This window comes from Bubalus kerabau, chromosome 4, assembly GCF_029407905.1.
Source record: "Bubalus kerabau isolate K-KA32 ecotype Philippines breed swamp buffalo chromosome 4, PCC_UOA_SB_1v2, whole genome shotgun sequence".
Classification (NCBI taxonomy): Eukaryota; Metazoa; Chordata; class Mammalia; order Artiodactyla; family Bovidae; genus Bubalus; species Bubalus kerabau.
The window spans coordinates 16,106,729-16,128,737 of record NC_073627.1 but is presented as its reverse complement, the minus strand read 5'-3'; the positions used below and the strand labels follow the sequence as shown (position 1 = coordinate 16,128,737).

The 22,009-nt window shown below is 49.5% G+C and overlaps 3 protein-coding genes across 4 annotated transcripts in view; 2 read left to right on the top strand and 1 right to left on the bottom strand.

Annotated features, from left to right (window-relative positions):
* Positions 1–9,072, top strand: part of DDX42 (DEAD-box helicase 42) — a 36,222-nt gene extending 27,150 nt beyond the window's left edge. Inside the window, exons 11-18 of the mRNA XM_055575530.1 lie at positions 596–695; positions 1,292–1,339; positions 1,855–1,952; positions 3,212–3,488; positions 4,245–4,471; positions 5,778–5,888; positions 6,917–7,018; positions 7,451–9,072. Of these exons, the coding sequence (XP_055431505.1) occupies positions 596–695; positions 1,292–1,339; positions 1,855–1,952; positions 3,212–3,488; positions 4,245–4,471; positions 5,778–5,888; positions 6,917–7,018; positions 7,451–8,179 (1,692 nt within the window). The 3' untranslated portion in view covers positions 8,180–9,072. The remainder of the gene's footprint in view (positions 1–595; positions 696–1,291; positions 1,340–1,854; positions 1,953–3,211; positions 3,489–4,244; positions 4,472–5,777; positions 5,889–6,916; positions 7,019–7,450) is intronic.
* Positions 9,073–9,200: 128 nt separating this feature from the next.
* Positions 9,201–17,199, bottom strand: FTSJ3 (FtsJ RNA 2'-O-methyltransferase 3). The gene is made up of 20 exons (XM_055575531.1): positions 16,837–17,199; positions 16,555–16,660; positions 15,570–15,616; positions 15,367–15,446; positions 14,842–14,941; positions 14,555–14,749; positions 14,359–14,474; positions 14,133–14,237; positions 13,950–14,050; positions 13,638–13,718; positions 13,400–13,546; positions 13,139–13,274; positions 11,541–11,722; positions 11,179–11,296; positions 10,839–11,095; positions 10,514–10,602; positions 10,329–10,428; positions 10,054–10,237; positions 9,870–9,964; positions 9,201–9,787 (listed from the first exon to the last, which is right to left on the bottom strand). Exons 1-20 carry the CDS (start codon positions 16,901–16,903, stop codon positions 9,595–9,597), a joined length of 2,499 nt encoding a protein of 832 aa, XP_055431506.1. The 5' UTR covers positions 16,904–17,199; the 3' UTR covers positions 9,201–9,594.
* Positions 17,200–17,351: 152 nt separating this feature from the next.
* On the top strand, positions 17,352–21,956 carry PSMC5 (proteasome 26S subunit, ATPase 5). 2 transcript variants are annotated; one of them, XM_055575544.1, is made up of 12 exons: positions 17,352–17,483; positions 18,020–18,091; positions 19,585–19,654; positions 19,868–19,965; positions 20,130–20,186; positions 20,264–20,494; positions 20,780–20,906; positions 20,992–21,182; positions 21,286–21,384; positions 21,465–21,575; positions 21,664–21,750; positions 21,853–21,956. In XM_055575544.1, the coding sequence occupies exons 1-12, from the start codon at positions 17,460–17,462 to the stop codon at positions 21,904–21,906; spliced, it is 1,221 nt and encodes a 406-aa protein (XP_055431519.1). In that variant the 5' UTR covers positions 17,352–17,459; the 3' UTR covers positions 21,907–21,956. The 2 variants fall into 2 exon arrangements, with proteins under 2 accessions (XP_055431519.1, XP_055431520.1); XM_055575545.1 differs by lacking the exon at positions 17,352–17,483 and adding an exon at positions 17,705–17,854.
* Positions 21,957–22,009: the final 53 nt, after the last annotated feature.

Below are 22,009 nucleotides of genomic sequence, written 5' to 3'. Positions count from 1 at the left end.
GATTGTAGTTTAAACATTAAGACCCATCAGTAAGGCTTTAACTTTGGTCATTTCACAAAGCCTCACACAAAATAGTTTTCACCTTTTTTCTACAGTTTAAATCACAATTAATGTAAAGGAGGAAGCCAGTGAAGTTTCAGATTTTCTGTTCTTTTGAGCACAGTAGTGCATAAATTCCAAGGCCGTCAGACTAGTTGTATATTGCAGTCTGAAACTGGAGTGTTATTTTTTTTTCCAGGAGCAGAAGTCTAGAAAGTTCTTGTAAATACATTTAATTAAACAGCCCTCAACATTGGCAGGTTTCCCTGTGGGATTCACCAGCCAAGGATTGAAAATATTCAGGGGAAAAAAAGTCAAGAAAGCAAACTTGAATTTTCCATATGTTGGCAACTTTTTGTGTAGCATTTACACTGTGTGTTATAAGTAATGTAGAGATTATTTAAAATATACAGGAGGATATGCATAGGTTGTATGTGCAAATACTGCTTAATTTTGTTTAAGGGACTTGAGCTTCCTCATAGGGAATGAGGCTGGAACCAGTGTCCAGCAGATACTGTGATGACTTGACTTCCTGTTCATTTTCTGGCTCTCATAGGGTCGACTGATTGATCATGTGAAGAAGAAAGCTACCAACCTTCAGAGAGTCTCCTACCTTGTGTTTGATGAAGCAGATCGAATGTTTGACATGGGATTTGGTATGCTTTGAATACCAGATTCTTCTGTCTCTGTCTTAATGACACTAGTTTTTTCCATATCTTTCTAGACTTAATTTTTTCTCTGTGTGAGAAGCTAAAAATACTCCTGGGTAGGGTTGGACCGTAGAGATAGAGCTAAGACATTAGTTATTTTTAGGAGTTCTTTCAGGAAAAGTATGTTAGGCTTAACTGGGTTGAGGACATTTGAAAGTGTCTGTGAATATAGGGAGAATATTCTAGGCTTTATTTTTATTCACCTGCCTTTGATTGTGGAGGTCAAGGTCTGTGTTACTCGGGAGGTAGGTGCCATATCCTTCAAGGCCTTTGCTTTCCTGTCTTCCTTGACTTAACCAGCTGTGTGAAAATTCTGAATAACTGTCTTTGTTGAGTGGAACACCACTGAGCCTAACCCAGCTAGGTGTTGGGCTAAGTGTTTCTGAGTTTCACACTGAGTGACAGGTCTGGGAGTTCAGAACTTCCTTAGTTCTTATAATGTCTTTATAGAAAGATTTTTGCTATTAATAAAATGATTTTCCAGGTATCCCAAACTGTCACACAGAGTTATAATACTGATTTTATTCTTCTACTTCTTCCAGAGTACCAGGTGCGATCCATAGCAAGTCATGTCCGTCCTGACAGACAGAGTACGTATGAAGCAGTTTCCTTAAGCCACATTTGTACTCAGAATAAACACCTATTTATTTTATTTTATAACTCTCAGTTATGGCAGTAAAAATAATCATGTTTGTACTGGTAAGGAACCATAAAGGGGAAGATAATGACAGTTTATCTGAGCTAGACAGGACCTTAGAGATCACCAGATAGAACTCACTCATTTTTACACATGATAGTCCCGAGACTGAGAATTAAACGACGTGCCGCAGTTCATAACATTTTATCACTGGCTAGAGGCGATACACAGTGCAGATCTGCTGACTTGAAATCAAGAGCCTTTTTCTGAACCGTACTGACAGCAACATCTGCCTTAACTGAAAATGTGTAAAATTAAAACAATGGTAATTTTTTTTCCTTCTTGAATTAATTTGTAAACTTCACTGGGCTTTCGTTTTTCAAAAACTGAGCAGTGAATGTCAGTAGGAGCTTAGTGAGTATTCAAAAAAGAAGTGATACTGTTTCTTTAACATGGTTTACTTTTTAGCTCTCTTATTCAGTGCAACTTTTCGGAAAAAGATCGAAAAACTGGCCAGAGACATCCTGATTGACCCCATTCGTGTGGTACAGGGAGATATTGGAGAGGTAAGCCTGAGCAGGGCAGATGGAGTCCCAGTGGGTTATTTTTCACACTGGTGACATGGATTTCATTTCTCACTATTGAGAGAAAAAATGTTACGCACTTACGGATGAGGCATCGTGTTTCAAATTTGCTTTAAAAGCACAAGGGTTGGGGGCAATAGGTGAAATATGTTTGGCAAAATGTTAATAATTGTTGAAGTCTGGTGATGGTTACATGGGAGTTGATTTTGTTCATTTTATTCATTTTGAATGTTAAAATTTTTTCCACAATAAAAGGTTTCTTTTTTAAAAAACTTATTTTGGGGAAAAAAAGAGCAAGTCTTGTCTGAAAGATGCTGGTCGGTTTGCATGGAAGTAACATCTTCAGTGATGGTGGGAGGCGGCCATGCACAGTGTGGAGCGGGGAGATTTGAAAGGCCTGTGGAATTAAGTTTTTGTTTTCCTCACCTATACATATGCCCTATGTGGAAAATTTCTCTGAATTGTGATTAGGAAATCAAATAAGGCCACCTTGAGAATTCCTTAATATGCTTAGTATGCTAGTAAAGTTCTGTGCTGCTTCTGCTAAGTCACTTCAGTCGTGTCCGACTCTGTGCGACCCCATAGACGGCAGCCCACTAGGCTCCCCTGTCCCTGGGATTCTCCAGGCAAGAATACTGGAGTGGGTCGCCATTTCCTTCTCCAATGCATGAAAGTGAAAAGTGAAAGTGAAGTTGCTCAGTCATGTCCGACTCCTAGCAACCCCATGGACTGCAGCCTACCAGGCTCCTCTGTCCATGGGAATTTCCAGGCAAGAGTACTGGAGTGGGTTGCCATTGCCTTCTCCAAAAGTTCTGTGTAGTTAGCTTTTAAACATTGTCCACTTTGATTGCTGAGTGCCTTCTATGTGTGGGTATGAATTGTACTAGGACCTCTTACTCTATTGGGAATAATCTGAATAGGCATGTCGAAAAGTATTGCAGAGCATTGGGGCTTAGAGATTATTTAGGTATATGTACACATGTCAGCGGAGGGCTTCCCAGGTGGCACACTGGTAAAGAAACTCGCCTGCCAATGCAGGAGGTGCATCAGGAGAGGTGGAGAGCACTGTGATTTGAGAAGGGATGTAAAATTTGAGTTGCACTTGACTTGCTGAAGGAAAGCCCAAGGATACGGGGATTGTTCATGGTTCTTCTAGATGCAGGTGGAAAGTGTGGTGTCGGGTTCTTACTCAGGAGCCCTGTGGCACAAATGTTGCCGTCATCTTTTTCATTTCTTTTCAGGCAAATGAAGATGTGACTCAGATTGTGGAGATTCTCCATTCTGGACCTAGTAAATGGAACTGGCTCACCCGGCGTCTAGTGGAGTTTACCTCTTCAGGGAGTGTCCTCCTGTTTGTTACTAAGAAAGCCAATGCTGAAGAGCTGGCCAATAACCTTAAGCAGGAGGGTCATAATCTTGGCCTGCTCCATGGTGACATGGATCAGAGCGAAAGAAACAAGGTTATTTCAGACTTTAAGAAAAAGGACATCCCCGTCCTAGTGGCCACAGACGTTGCAGGTAGGGTATGCGTTTCCCCAGTAACCTTCGGGTCCTGTGTTGTATGGGTTGCTCTGTCTAGCTATGTAGACCTGTAACATCTGAAGAGGCCAATTGAAGGCACTCTGCTGGCCTGGCTGTCCATGCCCCATGAGGCAGCAGCTCAGAGCACGGTGATCACAGTCTGGAACTCTGAGTAGCACTTCCCACTTAATATTCCTCTCTGAAAAAAAAGAATCCCTGCAATTGGAAGACACTTGAGGATGAAACTGTTAACACAGTTACATCGTAGGCTGTGTCCCTGAATGTAGTAGATATCTTAGTTTGATTATGTAGTTTGACATATTTCACTCAAGATCAGAAAAAAATTTTGAAGTGTGATTTTTGAGTTTGTTCCAATGAGTTTTAATAGCTAGACTTAAAAACTTGGTATTTTCTCCCAGAAAGGTGATCACTTCTCAGCCTCAAGACACATTTGATGTTGGTTGTAAATTTTTTTTTTTTCCCCCAACGTATTTCTGGTCAAGAGAGAGACCATGGCAGGTTACCGGTAGTAGAAAATAGGTGTCCCTACACACTAAGTTTACCTAGCATTGTAGAATCTATAATAGTAGCGTTCCTTTTAGAAGGGTGGCTCACGTACCTATATCTCAGCACATCAAACCATGTGCTTTGCTTAGATAAGAGGAATGTGGCTTCTTAGGAGGTAAGCATTTTGAGTGACTTTGGTGTTTTGACTTCTGATAAAGAGTAAAAGAATTTGGTATTTTATTTCAGCCCGTGGTCTGGACATCCCTTCAATTAAGACTGTCATTAACTATGATGTGGCACGAGATATTGACACCCATACTCATAGGATTGGCCGCACAGGACGAGCGGGTGAGAAGGGCGTGGCCTATACCTTGCTGACACCCAAGGACAGCAATTTTGCTGGTGACCTTGTTCGGAACTTGGAAGGAGCCAATCAGCATGTTTCCAAGGAGCTCCTAGATCTGGCCATGCAGGTGAGTGGCTGGACGCACTTCAGGGAAAAGCTTCAGTATGCCAGAGGCAGGTAACCTAGAAACATAACAATCAAGTCGGGCAGGCAGCACTTACAAAGCATAGATTGGTATTGTAGGACATTAAAACTCATCTGATTTGCCTTCTCATTCTCTCAGCAACATACATGTTGAAAAGCTATTCCTTTCTTGTGCTAAAATCTGTCCCTCAAATTTCTGCCTTCTTGCCGCATATCACACTTGTGAGCAATTTTACTGTCAAAGTTACTATTCTCCTCACTGCCCTTTACCCCAGTTTTTTCTGATGGTGGCTAAAAATGTATGATGTCTTTTTTAAAAAAGCATTTCACTACTTCTCAGACCTTTGACTACACTGGTTGTTTAACCAAAACTGAGTGAGGCATTCTACTGAATTAAATCTTGAGTCATCTTGATACATACAGTTCCCAAATTGCCAATGTATTTGGGATACATGTTCTGATAGTAGAGACTTCCGTGTTTTTCAGATTCATAGGTCAGCCTGCAGGGCTGTTCACCTGTAATGCAGTTGTACCGTGGAACTACTGCCCATGCTTCCCACCCTGGGAGTAGAGGACCGGCATTTCAGGGGAGAGTAGAGTGATGGTTCCTTCCCTGTCCTGGAGAGCCAGTCCTAAACTATATTGTCTTTGGTGTTTTCCTACATCTCATTGTGTTTCAGGCTTCCTATGTTGTCAGACTGATCAGCTTCTCTGACCATCACCTTGCCACCTTTCCCTCTCCTGGGGAGCCAATCCTAACTAAGTTTCTGAACCAGATATATTTTGTTTTTGGCGTTTTCCTACATCTCATTGTGCTTCAGGCTTCCTGTGCTCTCAGATTGATCAGCGTCTCTGATCAGCACCTTGCCGCCTTTCAAGTACTTTTGACTGTAACTTGTGATAGTCAGATAAAGCTCTAAGCTCCCCCAGAGATTTTACGTATAGATTGTCTGAGAAATAGAAAATAAATTCATTTTCCACAAGGAAGTTAGAAATGGCCCAGAGGAACTGCTCTGCATTTGAAGTGTGTTGTAATCATTTCCCTTCCTGGAAGCTCTGAAGGAAGAAAGGAGCAGTGAAAGGAAGCCTTAGCTAAAGGCTCCTGGCAAATCTGACGGATTAAGCTACCAAAAAGAAGCTAACCTGTGGTTCCTGTGAACAGTTCCTCCTTTGCTGCAGATACATTGGCTAAAGATTCTCCCTCCCCTTTAGTTTCCTCTTTGACTTTGTTCTCTTTCTCTGGGTGCCTCTTCCTCCCGTGACTTAACCTTGAATTGTGTTTGCTTCAGAATGCCTGGTTTCGGAAATCCCGCTTCAAAGGAGGGAAGGGGAAAAAGCTGAACATTGGTGGAGGAGGCCTGGGCTACCGGGAGCGGCCTGGCCTTGGCTCTGAGAACTCGGTGAGTGCAGACTAGAGCAATGTCCTTCAGACTGGTCCTGCGTCTTTCATGACATTAGGACTGTTCTTATTTACCTGAGTCTCAGTGAGTTCAAAACGCTGTCATCTGCTGACTTGAGTCAGTACAGTGCTGGTTCTTAATGTGACTTTATATTAAAGAAGTAACTGTGTCCTTGACTGACTAGATGCGCTCAGGAAATCAGCGTAGATTAGCATTGGTTCTCCAAGTGTGGTCCCTGGACCCGGAGCAAATGCAGTCTCATGGCCTACCCTAGACCTGGTGAATCAGACTCTGGAGGTGGGGCCCAGTGGTCTTTCTACACGCCCTCCAGCATTGGCCTGAAGCCAGAGGGTCCCTCTATAATTCAGCTGTATCTTGTAACTAAACGCACAAACGATACTACACCCTGGGAAATTGGTTCAGATACGAGAGCTAGCTTTTCTCACAAACCAAATAACAAAAGCTCCCCCTGCCTGGCTCTCATAACTTTCTTGTCACTCTGATTCTTAAGCCAAGGAAGAAAGATGTCAGAATACGTGTCTGGATCACTGTAGTTAACTTGGTGCCTTGGTGAAGTGGTCTGTCCCCGTGTCACAGTGATGCTGCTGCTATGGGTCATGCAGGTGATGGTGGTAATACCGAGCACGTAGTATGTGCCCGGCCAGTTCAAGCAGCCACACATTAACTCAGGCTTCACAGTCACTCAGAGTAATACAGCTGGCACACTGAGGCACCCAGGGTTACACTGTGGGAAGCATTGAAGCTGAGGTTCAGACTCCTCAGGGTTTGGATGTAGAGCCTGAGCAGTTATGTATGTGCTGCACTGCCTTGTGATCAGCTTTGGGCATAATCTGACCTCATTTCTTATTGTTAGGGTGGGTTCTCAGAAATAGATTTAATGGGTTGAAAGGCATAAAATCCCACACCTATTTCAGCTCCCTCATGAGTTTCCAGCACATTGAGGCCCTTCTGTGGCAGTGGGCTTCCCTGCTTACTCTTCCTTTCTCATGCGTGTGTTTATTTTTTAGGACCGAGGAAGTAACAACAATGTAATGAGCAATTATGAGGCCTACAAGCCCTCCACGGGAGCCATGGGAGACCGGCTGACGGCGATGAAAGCGGCTTTCCAGGTGTGAAATCAAACACTGGGGGCAGTGGTGAGGGGCCCTGATCTTCCCGAGATGGTAGCTGGCCTTGTAGACTAGATGCTGGATTTCCCGAGGGCCTTCCCCCATTTTCAGTTCTGAATATCTAGAGCTTACCTAGAGCTGCAGGTATAGAGGCTGGACAAACCCCTGTTGCTGGTCATCCCCTTTAGGCACGCTCAGGGCCCTCGACCTACAACAGTATCAGTGTTCCCTCTCTGCTCTAAGAAACATCAAGGTGCCAAGGCTCTTGTAATCTGGTTGAGAGTGATTGCCATTTTTTAGCTGAGACAAGTTTGGTTCTGTGTCTCTTATGCCCTGAACCACCTCTCATCCTTCTGTACCTCCAGTTAGCTAGCTGGGCCATTAGGTTTCTTAAACTTACTGTCTCACCCGCTGCTGTTGTCTCTCTCTTAGTCACAGTACAAGAGTCACTTTGTTGCTGCCAGTTTAAGCAACCAGAAGGCTGGAAGCTCTGCGGCTGGGGCAAGCGGATGGACTAGTGCAGGGAGCTTGAATTCAGTTCCAACTAATTCAGCCCAGCAGGGCCACAGCAGTCCTGACAGCCCCATTGCCAGTGCCACGAAGGGTATCCCAGGCTTTGGCAGTCCTGGGAACCTCAGCAGTGCCCCGGTGACCTACCCTTCTGCTGGAGCTCCGGGGGTCAACAACACAGCTTCAGGGAGTAACAGCCGAGAAGGGACTGGGGGTGGCAATGGGAAAAGAGAGCGATATACTGAGAACCGGGGTGGAAGTCGTCACAGTCATGGAGAGAGTGGCAATCGGCATGGCGATAGCCCACGGCATGGAGATGGGGGTCGCCATGGAGACGGGGGTCGCCACGGAGATGGATACCGCTACCCAGAGAGCAGCAGCCGTCACACCGATAGCCGCCGTCATGCTGATGGTCATCCTCACGGAGAGAACAGGCATGGAGGGGGCGGAGGCCGACACGGGGAGAGCCGGGGTGCCAATGACGGTCGGAATGGTGAAAGCAGGAAGGAAAGTTGTAATCGTGAAAGCAAGATGGACCCCAAGGTGGACAGCCCCAAGGTGGACAAGATGGACAGCAAGACAGATAAGACTCCTGATGGTTTTGCTGTCCCCGAGCCGCCCAAGCGCAAGAAAAGTCGGTGGGACAGTTAGAGGGTATGTGCTGAAGTGTGAAATCAGTTGTCTTTAATTTTATTTTTAGATTTGGTAACTAGGTGTCTCAGGGCTGGGTTGGGGCCCAAGGTATAAGGACCCTGGGCCCTTAGTGGACAGCTGGAGTTTGGAGACGTGACCCATTCACCTAGGGAACGTTTCAGGTATTTTCTTGGGAAGCTGCTTTCGTCTTAGAAGCAGCCAGAGTCGGCAGCTTCTTTTGGCTCTTGGTGTCACGAGGGTCAGTTGAGGATACCTTGGGAGAAGGGGCCTTACAGGGCACAAAACTCACTCTAGGTTTATATTGTATGTAGTGCATATTTTTTACTAAAGTGTCACCTTAAAAACATCAACAAGTTTTTCTGTGGCCAGGCAGTCCTCATTTGAGGCTGGATTGATGGTATAGATCAGTCCTTGGAGGTGTTGGGATGTGCACGGAAGCGCTTCCAATCCTCTGCAGGGGACGTGGGGGGAGGGGAGGAGCCTGATGCTACATGAGAGTTGATGCTCAGGTTTCCCAGCCAGCTTAGTGTCCAGCCCTGAGGCAGGAAGCAGCAGCCTGCCAGACCCAGAGTCCCTGCAGCTGAGGGGTAAAGACGATCCTGGAAACAGGACTGCTCTGGGCCTAAACTGTTGCTAAATTTAAAATGAAAAAAAAAACAAAAACAAAAAACCAACAACAGCTTTTAAAGTGTCTTCTATTTCATTGTATTTTTTTTAACTTGCCACAATGGTAGAAAAATCTTTTGCTGAAATGATTTTGATGATTTTTGTTCTATCTTGTTTATAAAAGGAAAAGAAATATACATACTTCAAATTTTGTGACTTTGTGAAGGTTTCTTTAAGATGTGCATTCCTTTCTGCTTGCTCTAGTAAATGTTTTACTACTGGGACCTGTGGATTGCTTGTCATTTCTACTTCACCATGAGTTGGAACATAGAAATATGATTTAGCACAGCGCACAGGGGTGTGAACACCCAAGTGTTTTGGATCTATCAAGTTCCCAGGAACTGAACTGTCAGACATTTATCCTGGTTTTATTCAGAAGATAACGGGGGAAGACTCGAGAGAACCACTTGCCCAGGCACAGGCTGCAGTGGCCGCCACTGTGGTATGGAGCTTCCCTTATGATTTAACAGTGGTGAGACTTCTTGCCCAGTGCCCCACGTCCTTCACAGAAGGGTTGTGGGCTCTGATAGTGCCAACAGCATTTTTAGTGGGGCTTTGATGGGAGCGCTTTCTTCCAGTCCGTATGATGCCCCCCTCACTGCCCAGGACCACTAGAGTGCAGGTAGCTGGAACCTGTCTTTTCAAAGACTGAGGCAGGCAAGGGCAGGGCTGGCACCAAGGAGGCCGGAAGGGGCACTGAACCCCTCCTCATCCTCACAGTCCCTCAGAGGCCCTAGTGGCCCCGCTCACTTCCGCTTGTGCTTTTTCTTCTGCTCCTTCCTCTGCTGTGCTCTTTGGTCCTTCTTCATCCTCGAATCCACCACCTTGAAGTGACCTCTGATCCCAGCTGGCCGGCGCACTTTGCGGCCCACACCTTTTTTGGCTACAACATAGGTGACCTGGCGTTTCTCTTTTCCAAGCCCGGCTTTCTTGTAGAGACTGTAAGCGGAATACACAGGTTAGAGGCTTCCTGCTGCTCCCTGATTCCGTGTACCTTTGTGGGTGACCCCTGGCCCCTCACCTTCGAAGCTGTGCCACTTTCTCCCGTTCTGAGATGTCCACCGTGTTAACCACAGCTTCTGCCTTCTTCTTAGTCTGCTCCAGCTTCTTGAGCATCTGTCGGGGGACCTCACAGTCAGGCCAGCCTCTTCTCCTACCCCTGCCCAGCCCAGCCCACCCAGCATCTCAGGTAGCCCCAAGCTCACCCTCCGTTTCTTTCTGGCCTTGGCCTCAGCCACTTTCTTGATGGGCCGTGCATTGATTTCCCGCCAGCGTTTCCGGTAGTGTTCCACTTCCTTCTTATCGACAGGCAACTGTCGTATCCTGTGCTGCTTTTCCTCCTGCACAAACCAGTCTGGAAGCTCCCCCTCATCCTCATTGAACGTGTACCTAGGTGGAAAGAACACCAGATCAGGCTTTCACAGAAACCATCCCTGCCACGCCCTGCCCAGGTCGATTCTCATGACTTCTGGCCCCTCACCGGCTGAAGGAGTCGTCTATGAGGTCCCTCTTGGCTTTTTTGGAAGAAGCAATAAGTGCACCTAGAGCAAGGCCTTCAGGGTCCAGGATCCGACGCTTCACTAGGGAGGGAAGCAGAGATCACAGCTCCGCCCCAACACCCACACCTCCGGTGGCCTTCCCTCCCACTCAGTGCCGAGCTCTCACCGGGGTCCTCGATAGGCACCACCTCAAACCCATCGTCGTCCTCTGACTTAGGCCCACGGCCTCGCTTCTGCCCACGCTGTGATTTCCAGCTGTGCAAGAGGGGAAGGACATGCACCCATGTCCCACTGTACCCCACGCCACCCAGACCCAACCCTAGTTCTTAATTAAAACTGCCTGGGGAACTTCCAGAAACCTTGCCCTCAGGCTGCACTGCAGATCACTTAAACCAGAACCATCTGTATTTAGCTCTCCATCTCCAGCTCTCAGACGATGGGCCAGAACCACTGCTGCTCCTTGAGCCCTCCCGTCAGCCGCCACCACTCACCTCTCCTCGTCCTCGCTGCTGCTCTCTCTGTCGGAGCTGCCATCGCGCTCCTCCTCTCCAGGCCCAGGGGCGACCTCTGACCCCTTAGGAGCCCCCACCTCCTTAGCGGCCTCACCCTGGCACGGGGGAGGCCTGCTTTTGGTCTCATTGGAAGGTGGCGGCGGCTGCTGCCCCTTGCGACGGCTCTCAAACAACAGCTGGGCCTGACTGATCTCCAGGGCCTCGTCGGCGTCGTCCTCAATCCCACTGAAGCCGTCCTGCGATGGGGGAGTCGTCAGGCACCCCCTCTCTCCCAGGGAACGCCAGCCCTGGTCTGTCTCGGCCCCTAGCCTCTGCTTACCTTGGAGAACCACAGGCTGGCCTGTTCTTCCTGCAGCACCGCCTTTTCCTCCAATGGTACCAACAGTGGATTCTCTTCTTCTTCCTCTTTATCGTCTTCCGCTTCAGCAAATCGTACACTGTAGCCCCAAGGTCAGCGGGTGTGTCAGTGCCCTGGAGGGCTTGCTGCCCCCCACTCCCACTGGGGACTTGAGCTGAGGGTGCCCTGTAGACACCTCCGCAGACACACACACACACACACACACCACACACACACACACACACTCCACACACACACACACACACACACTCCATACACACACACACTCCACACACACTCCACACACACACACACACACACACACACACACACACACTCCTTACCACTTTCGGTCCTTTAGACTCTGAGGTTCTTTGACTCCTGCCAGCTCCTCTGGATCCAGGTCACTATCCAGAGATGCGTCGTCGTCATCCTCACCATCTGATATATAGATGTCATCTCGTGGCAGGTCAGACAAAAACGTGTCTGCAGCACTCATGTCCCCCTGTGTTACCTCCTCTAACAACTGAGGAGCGACGGAAACAGAGGTCAAGGGCATGACAAGGAACACACTGCTGTAGCCCTCCCAGTTCACCATCTTAGTCTCAGCAACGTTAGAAAAAACACTGTGGCAAGTACATTACCTCCTTTTATAGACAGGGAGGTGACGGGGCTAACTTTAAAACACCCCATCCTAGGCCACGTCACTCAGCGTTCTCTTCTTCAATTACTGGAAGGAACAGGTTTATGGAAAAGCACCCCATGGCCTAACTGGTGTCAAACTTTAAAATGTTTTAAAATCACTGGTTTTCAAAATACTCAGAAGGCACCTTATCACTGGAGAATATCTACAACTGTTGTTTCCATTGAATAAAGGAGTCCAGCAACATACATCTAACGGTAAGAACTGTTTCACTTATAAACCACTTGTCAACTCCAAAATCTGTTCTCATGGCAAAGACAGCTACTGTTTCCTGACTTACACACCAGGAATCACACCTAACCATCTTTGTTTATTCCTTCCTAGCACCCTAGTAGGTGGTTTCTGTTAATATCTTTTACAGATGAGGAGAGAGGCAAAGCATGCGAAAGGCGTGGTCTGCTCCAGGACCAGCATGCTCTCTGGCTCCGGTACGATGTGACCCAGCTGTTACCTTTCCACACAAGAGCCACAGAAGCTCATTTTATTTGTGATGCTGCTTTTACCAGGAAAAGCAGGCTCTCTAGCATTCAGCAGAAAGCACCGTCCAACAGCCCAGTGCAGCCAGGTGCTGACTTGGTCTCAATGAACTGAGCAACACTGTGCCCGCCTCCCCGAGGCAGACCCCCCAGCATATGCACTGGAAACCCAGGAACCCTGGCTGCATCACCTATCACCTAATCTGGCAACGAAAGCCTTGTGGTTCTGATACTCTAGTTCTACAAGGATAAATAAATCTACATCACACTCACAAAGCTTCCTCAGTTCAGTTCAGTCGCTCAGTCGTGTCCAACTCTTTGCGACCCCACGAATTGCAGCACACCAAGCCTCCCTGTCCATCACCAACTCCTGGAGTTCACTCAGACTCACGTCCATTGAGTCAGTGATGCCATCCAGCCATCTCATCTTCTGTCGTCCCCTTCTCCTCCTGCCCCCAATCCCTCCCAGCATCAGAGTCTTTTCCAATGAGTCAACTCTTCGCATGAGGTGACCAAAGTATTGAGTTTCAGCTTTAGCATCACAAAGCTTCCTACTCTACCATTATTTTAGGTTTACGTCTCCTCCTGGTCTTTGAAATACAAGGCTCTTGTTTTTTCCCAGCCTCCCCTCACCAAGTCATTTATGGGCGAAGACAGCAGCCACGAGCCATTCAGCATACCGAACCAAAGGCCTCCAGGGCGCCCACCTCTCAACACCCACGCAGGTCCTGCCATCTCCTGCGTGGGCCCCACCCCACCTCACCTGGTGACCCCGGATGGTACGCAGGGAGAACATGCCAGTCTCCCCCTCGTCTGCGATGGAAACCCCGGGAAGATCCATCTTCAGCTCCACGCGCTCCCGCTGCTTCCTCTGCTCACGCAGCAGCTTCTTCTTCTTCCTGAGGGGCCGGGTTGAAGAGTTACAGCTGCCCAGCTCTGGAGATTCCCCAGCCAGGCCTTCACACTCTCCCGGATCTTCACCCACCAAGGGACTCAGGCGTGGTGGTCCCCCAGCTCCCCTCACCTCTTTAATTCTGCCACCTCCTGGGCCTTCATCTCTGCCAGAGTCCGGTTCAGCTGCTCCTCCTCCTCCTCCTCCTGAGATGGCTGTGGCCCAGTCCCGGCTGCGGCCTCCTCCTCCTCTCCTTCCTCTTCCTCCCCGGAGCTGAGGCTGACACAAGTGTCCCAGGAGCTGATTATCTCCACAGATGCCTCCCGCCAACACCTGCTCAGCACCTGCCCTGGCTTAACTCCCTCCTCACCTGATGTCCAGTGCCTTTGCTTGCTCCTTCAGCTTCTTGGCCACGTATCGCCGAAGCTTCGTTCTCCAGTTCAGTAGCGACCTGCCCCAGAAATACCATTCCTGACCCTACTGTCGCCGTCCCAACCTCCTCCTGGTTTAGGTCCATACCCCAAACCTCACGTGTGAGCCACATAAGTCCGAGGACTCAGGCCCCAACCCCGCATCTCCAGCACAGCAGCATCCTGTTCCCCAAGATCCAGCGTCATGTCCCTCCCAGGCCTCCCCGCTGCCCTCGGGGCTCCCAGAACTTCCGCCCATCCCCAGCACGAACCTGAGCTCCTTGCGCCCCAGCACTTTGATGTCCTGACAGCACACCCGAATGTCCTCAGTGGTGGCTGGATGCTGTGCCAGCTCTTCGTCGTCTAGTGAGATCTGTTTTGGGGGGAGAGGAATAGGGAGATGCTCAGGCTCTGTTTCTGGGGCTCCCCCACAGCTCTCAAGTCTGGGGACTCACTTCACTGGCTTTGGAGAGGAAGTCAACAGGGTTGGCAGCTCGGAGGAAGTCAGTGACGGAGGTTCGGTGATAGAGAGTAAGGTCGCCCTCAGCGTAGCCTTCAGCCTTAAGAAGGGAAATAATGAAGGTTGAGCAGTCAGTCCCTTCTGGGCTGTCTGTAGGACCCACCAGGCCCAGCCTCCTCCAAGTTCCATGACCTGAGAGTGGGCCCACTCCCTTAACACACCTTTGGCTTCTTCTTAGTCACCAATTCTGTAACAGTCTTGGCCTGAACTTCAACTTCCTTGAATGCAAACTTGGGGTCAAAGAATTTACTGTCAACCTTGTCAGGAGCCAGGAAACCTAAGATAATAGGATTCATGAGCAAGTGTGCTTTGGTAGGTAGGAGACCGAATCAAGAGAACAAATGAAGTTACACCCACCTTGGCAGACTACAAAGATCTCCGCAGATTCATGACGAGAGGCTTGGGGCTTGGTGGCCTGGACACGGCGGAAGAGCTGCTGGAAGATCCACAGTAAGGGCTGATAGTCACGGGAACGGAAAACCTTTGTGATGAAGCAGCCACCACGGCCCAGAAAGTCACAAGCCAAACGCAGAGCCATCAGCGTCAAATGGGCTGTGGGACAGAGATGGTAAGCTGAGGACCTCTGCAGCCTGAGAGGGCATGCCCGCCTCCACCCTTATCTCCATGTCCTCTGACCCCGGCACCTTGTGAGTAAGCATCATGGGCCCAGCTAGCTCCAACGTTGGGGGCCCCATCATTGAGCACAACATCAACCTTCCAGGTTTTCAGCTCCTTCCTCAGGGCCTACAGAGAAGGAAGAGATTATTGTAACTGAAATACAGACATGGCTGTGAACAGAATCACTGGTTCAGCCATCTGTCCACCCAATCATTTGTTGAGTGCCCACCACAGGCCAATTCCTGTGCCGTGGACAGGGGATACAACGATAAGCAAACCTATCTGTCCTCGTGGAGCTTAGTCTATACAAAACCCGCTGGAAAGGATTTCATGGAAATCTCTGCACTTCCTCTAACTCCAAAGACTTCTTTCGTGAATAAACATGCTGGATGGACACAGTGTCTTTCGGGCCTTGTCACAGAGATAATGTGTGGGCACTGCTTAGGGCATGGTAAACAGGAAAAACGTGCCTTCAGGGGATCAGGGTGGGAAGAGGGATGGATGCAAATGTCTACTTATAAAAAGGATGGGACAAAGAAGGTTCCTATTACCTGCCTACAGCGTTCTGTTGTGATGTCCTCCTGGAGGGTCACCACATTGGGAAGAGGCTTGATTGGGACCAGATCCACTCCTGGAAGAAAAGAGGGCAGAGGATTCCAAAAGGCTGCCTCAAGCAGGGAGGAAGGAAATGCAGAACCATAGTGTCTCACTCTCCCACCCCCTGGAACACCTAAGAGAGCCACCGGTTACTCACCCACAATAAGGCTGGATACAGGCATAAACTTGGCAGCCACTTGCAGCCTATAAAAGAGATGTAAAGATTAAAATACCCTCGACCACCTCTCTCTCTCCCTTGACAATCTGATCTCCCACCCCTAGTGTTGGGAAGTCTCTGGGACCTGGGACCTTTTGCTGCAGTGTTTGCAGTTGAACAAACAACTCCTCAAGTAATAAAATACAAACCACAAGTGACTAAAAATAACTGTATGCATGCCCAGCTGGGGTAAATTTTGGACAAGATACAAAAGACAAAAAACAAACAAATCCACTGCCACTTATGAAGAGCTAGGAGCAAAAGCAGGGTCCTGCACTTGCCCCCGACACTCACCATCACCAAAGGGGTGAGCTAAACCACCTAAGCCACTCTCCTAAGGCTGGGCTCCTAGATACACAGCAACCCTCACCCCATATAGAGAATCAGCTCATACCCCTCAGGGAGCTAGCAACCAAGGGAACGTGTTACTCGTTCTCATGCCCTCCTGCTGCAGCAGGGGCCCCAATAAAGCTTTGCCTGAATTTCCTGTCTGGCCCCTAATCAATTTCTACTGATTGGGGAAGGCAAAGAACCCTGGTCTGGGAAAGATTGAAGGCAGAAGGGGATGACAGAAGATGAGATAGTTGGACGGCATCACCAACTCGATGGACATGAGTCTGAGCAAGCTCCAGGAGGTGGTGATGGACAGGGAGGCCAGGGAGGCCAGGTGTGCAGAAGTCCATGGGGTCGCAAAGAGTTGGACACGACTGAGCAACTGAATGGAACTGAAGAACCCTGGTCAGTACCAGTCAAACGTATGTACACGTTCTAAATCTTCCCTCCTGAAGCTTACAGTTCTGGGGTGTACAGAAATTTGAGGCTGGTATTACTGTATCCCTCCCGCCCCTCAACGCAATTCTCAGTCATCCAAGGCTGGAACCCAGAAAGTTTCCATAAGGAGCGTCAGGTGCCAGGTGTTACCCACCATCCACCCGGTGCAGCGCACAGGTCCAGCAATGCTCGGGCTTTTTGCAGAAATTGAAAGCGGCGATTCAGCTGGATCAGCTTGAAAGCAGAGCGGGACCGGTAACCTGGAGGCGGCGACAAAATACTGTAACAAGGTCCGCGAAGCGCTTTCCCAACGGGATTTCTGCGGCCTCCCGACCCACTACCCCTTCTGCGGAAAAGAAACTCAATATTCGGAAAGCGGGGCGAACCGACCGAGGTCGGTGGCTCGCCTGCTCTGACAGCACGAACCCTGACTCACCGGTCTCCTTCGCCAAGTGATAGAACTTGTCCCGCCGGCTCTTTCCGACTTTGCTCTTTTTGCCCATGGTGTAACGTGGAGGCACCACTCAATCGAGAGAGAAAGCAGAAGTTGGAACGTCTCTTCCCGGAGCACTAGATTCCGCTTTCCGTTTTCCACTCGCCGTCGCGGAGACACTACTCATCGGCAACCAGCACCGTTTTCTCCACCCTGGAGCGGCACATGTGGGCAGCATACGTACTTCCGCTTCCGCTTGCGTCCCTCGCGTCCCGGCTCCAAGTTTTCCGCCATTTAGAGCGTGGCCACAAATCTTATTCTCTGTAATTCTTCCCCAGGTTTTACATGTTGGAAGCTGGCACCAAGAGAAATGGCGCCAAAACCGAATTTCTAGAGAGTAACTTTAGGAGTTCTGTGCCTTTTACACCAAAGATCCTGACCTCGCGTACCCCCGTCCCTCCCCTCATGGCCCTTGTTATTTGTTACCTTCCGTCCTCACACCCCGCCCATTGACCCGGAACTGTTCTCTTCCCGAGTCTTTGGTACCCCCCACCCTAGCGAGCGCCGGCTTTGCGCCTGCGCGCCAAAGCGGCTCTGATGCCGGCGGTCTCCGCGGACGAGGGAAGATGGCGCTTGACGGACCAGAGCAGGTATGGCGGCGGCGGCCGGGCGGGGACCGGGGCTGGATGCGAAGCAGGTGCGATCCGAGGTGGGCAGCCGGCCGGTGCCAGCGGGTCGGGGGAGCCCGGGGTGGGTGGGCCAATCTAGACTGGGCCTTGCCTGGGACCGGATCTGCTGTGTCAGCGCCGCCCGCGGCGGGTCACGGTGAGGCCGGGAGTGGAAGACCGGGTGGAAGCCGATTGAGTGAGGAGGAGTGGTGAGAGCAGTGGGAGCGGGAACCCACTCTTGCGGGAGTCGGGGGCCTCGTGCTTCCTGCTGGCTGCGCCTGTACAAATAACATCTCGGGATTGTGTAGCGTTCCGGGTGCGCTGTTTCTTGATTCTCCTGAAAGTCTTAAGAGGTAGGCGGCATTCTCCTTCTGTTTTAGTTTAGTCTTAAGGAAATGGTTGTGAAGAGATGGAGTGAGGGACGAGAACACAAACCTTAAATCTCCGAAATCAACGTGGAAGTAGCTTTATCCCCTGGATGTTTAGCCTTTTGGTTAATAATTACCCTGTGTTCTCAGATGGAGCTGGAAGAGGGGAAAGCAGGCAGTGGACTCCGCCAATATTATCTGTCCAAGATTGAAGAACTCCAGGTGAGAACTGACTTCAAAGGTCCAGAGGGAGCTAGAAGGGGGATGAGCGGATCTCTACAAATCCATGTAATTCTACTGCGGCGCAGTGGAAAAAGTAGTATTGATAACAAGTTAATAGTATAAAATATATGAAATTAACTGTCTCGTGTTCCCCTCAAATCCCACCTTTTTGAATATAATTAATATTCACATTTTTTACACATCTTCAAGAGTCAAATTTTAACATAAAAGTACCCCTTAGCCAAAAGTCGTTCCTTTTAAAACCCGAATGAAACGGTTTCTTGTGAAGAGAAGACATAAAGTCAGGAAATGACATTTATCAGAGAAGGGTTGGGGCAGAGAGAAGAAAGAATTGAGGAGTCTGGAAAATGCTGATTCCATGGGACTGAATGAAATGAAACTGAAGAGCCCAGTGCTCTAGCCTAGAGAAGCAGCAAGGACCACAGGAATAAGAAAAATAACGTAAATTGGATGGAGGCGCGCCGCAAGGGAAAATTCTGAACTTCAGGTACATTTGTGGGTATCATATTTGGTTTGTCATTTTTGAAATGCTTTACCTGTGTGACAAAGGTCCATATAGTCAAAGCTGTAGTTTTTCCAGTAGTTATGTACGGATTTGAGAGTTGAACCATAAAGCTGAGCACTGAAGAATTCATGCTGTTGAATTGTGGTGCTGGGGAAAACTTGAGAGTCCCTTGGACTGCACGGAGATCAAACCAGTCAATCCTAAAGGAAATCAACCCTGAATATTCACTGGAAGGACTGATGCTGAAGCTCTAATACTTTGGTGACCCAACGTGAAGAGTCAACTCATCGGAAAAGACCCTGATGTTGGGAAAGACTGAGGGCAAGAGAAGGAGGCGACAGAGGATGAGATGGTTGGATAGTATCACTGACTCAGTAGACATGAATTTGAGGAAACTCCAGGAGATAGTGAAGGACAGGAAAGTCTGGTGTGCTACAGTCGATGGGGTCACAAAGAGTCAGACACGAGTTAGCGACTGAACAACAATGTGTGTTTTCTTTTGTTCCTTATGTTAATCCTAAAAAGAGCCAGGATAGGGGTGCTATACCCACTTGAGGTTTGGTAACAGATCTAGACCTTTCTCATGGTTTTCATTGGCTTTACTCAGCTGATGATTGCCAGCAGTGGGGCTGGAACTTAGCATTCTGACTCAGAAATCTTCCCTCAATACCCAAGTTCCCACTCTGAGAAACTATGTTAATCAGCTGTTACCTTGTCTCCATTAGGGTTTGTTATTCCTAGACCAGTATTAGACAAGCAGCTCTCCCCGCCCTGCCCCCATGGTTGTCCTGCGCTCCAGAGGCCCTTTTGGAGGACAGGGTCAAGGTTGAAGTCATATTGGAGAATCTGAATGGGGAATGCAGGTGCCCTGTGCTTTCCTCACTCAGCTCATATCAGCCTATGAGGGTCTTGGCCAAGATTTTAACCTCCTCCTGTTTTCCACCCTTTGCTTCTTGTTCTCCAATAGCTGATTGTGAATGATAAGAGCCAAAATCTCCGGAGGCTACAGGCACAGAGGAATGAGCTTAATGCAAAAGGTGAGGAGGGAAAGATGGGAGGGCTGCATGGAGGCAACTGGTGTGAGGTCTGAGTGTTCAGTCTTCTTGAAGCGAGTCTTCACCTAAGTGCCCACTACTTCATCTCTCTCTTGAGTTGCATTGTAATCTCCTTAAACTCGTGAATTCTAGACTTTCTTTTTGAGTCCTTCCTTCAAAACTTCTGATTAATCATGGTGTCTGCTTCCCATCTAGTTCGCCTGCTGCGGGAGGAGCTACAGCTGCTGCAGGAACAGGGCTCCTACGTGGGGGAAGTAGTCCGGGCCATGGATAAGAAAAAAGTGCTAGTCAAGGTAAAGGCAGCAGGACCCGGCACCAGCCACCTGCCTCTGCATTCCAGTACCTTTGTGCGCCGTGAGGACATTGTTCTCCCCTTAGTGTAAGACTCATGGGTCTTCTGGGTGAGGTTAGTGATTTGGTAACTGTTAGGGACGGTCATGCGCCCTTGTTTCTGTAGGTACATCCGGAGGGCAAGTTTGTCGTCGACGTGGACAAGAACATCGACATCAATGATGTGAGTGCAGCCCGGGAGGTGGGAGGTGGGGGTCAGCTCTCACCACACCACTTCCTGAACCTTTGTCCCTTGCCCAGGTGACACCCAATTGCCGGGTGGCCCTCAGAAATGATAGCTACACTCTGCACAAGATCCTGCCTAACAAGGTGGACCCGCTGGTGTCCCTGATGATGGTGGAGAAGGTGCCAGACTCAACTTACGAGATGATTGGTGGACTGGACAAACAGATCAAGGAGATCAAAGAAGTGATTGAGCTGCCTGTGAAGCATCCTGAGCTGTTTGAAGCGCTGGGCATCGCACAGCCCAAGGTGAGCAGGGCTTCTGTGCGAGGGCCGTGCTGCTACTGTATACCTGCCCCACCCAGGTAGACTGGAGCTTGCTTCCACTGGTCCTGCTCAGCCAGGGGCTGGGGGAAGAGACGCTACCAGGCCATCGAATGGTTTGGGTTTAAGCTCCAGAAAGGACTTTGATGTTCACTTCTTTATCTCTAGCGTCTAACGTGGAATCTGGCACAGTGCAAACACTCAATAAATGTTCCTTGAATGAAACATGGGGGCCAGCTTCCTTCCCTGAGCCCCACCCTTGCTCTCTAGGGGGTACTGTTGTACGGACCTCCAGGCACGGGGAAGACGCTGCTGGCCCGGGCTGTGGCACATCATACAGACTGCACCTTCATTCGTGTCTCTGGCTCTGAATTGGTACAGAAATTCATCGGGGAAGGTAACTGTGGTCAGAAACATGAAACTAAGGTGGGGAGGGGGCAGAACTTGTTAGCTCGTTGACACTTGACTTGGTCTCCGCACAGGGGCGCGGATGGTGAGGGAGCTGTTTGTCATGGCCCGAGAACACGCTCCATCTATCATCTTCATGGATGAAATTGACTCCATTGGCTCCTCGAGGCTGGAGGGGGGCTCTGGAGGGGACAGTGAAGTCCAGCGCACTATGCTGGAGCTGCTCAACCAGCTGGATGGCTTTGAGGCCACCAAGAATATCAAGGTACGGTGGGGTCGGCTGGGGGAAGGACCAAGGGAAGGCCCTGGGTGAGGTGCAGCCTGCCTTAGGAAGGGCTTAGCTGACGCCACCTGCTTTGTCCACTCAGGTTATCATGGCAACCAATAGGATTGACATCCTAGACTCGGCGCTGCTCCGCCCAGGGCGCATAGACAGAAAAATTGAATTCCCACCCCCCAACGAGGAGGTTTGTAATAAGCAGCATTGGCAGCGGCCCCAGCTGTGGTGGTAGGCCCTGGGCTCAGGCTTTTCCCCTCCCATCGCTAGGCCCGGCTGGACATTTTGAAGATCCATTCTCGGAAAATGAACCTGACCCGGGGGATCAACCTGAGAAAAATTGCTGAGCTCATGCCAGGAGCGTCAGGGGCTGAAGTGAAGGTAACAGGAGTGCCCAAGGGAAAGGGGGCAGAGGCAGGAAGCACTGGGTTCAGGGCACAATGGCAGCGCCGCCTTCTTCCCTGCTCAGGGCGTGTGCACCGAGGCTGGCATGTACGCGCTGCGGGAGCGCCGCGTCCACGTCACGCAGGAGGACTTTGAGATGGCAGTGGCTAAGGTACAGGGCCACACCTTTCTGCCTTTGCTGGTGGTGGCTCTGGAGCAGTGGGGTTGGGCACGTGTTCACTGGGTCTCTAATTCAAATGCGCTCTCTCTCCAGGTCATGCAAAAGGACAGTGAGAAAAACATGTCCATAAAGAAACTATGGAAGTGAGGCGGACGTCCTTTGTGTGGATCCCTCAAATAAAGCTCTGCCGCTCAAGACCTTGAGGACCTGAGTCTGTTAATCAGTGGCCGCACTGTTCAATCACCAGGTC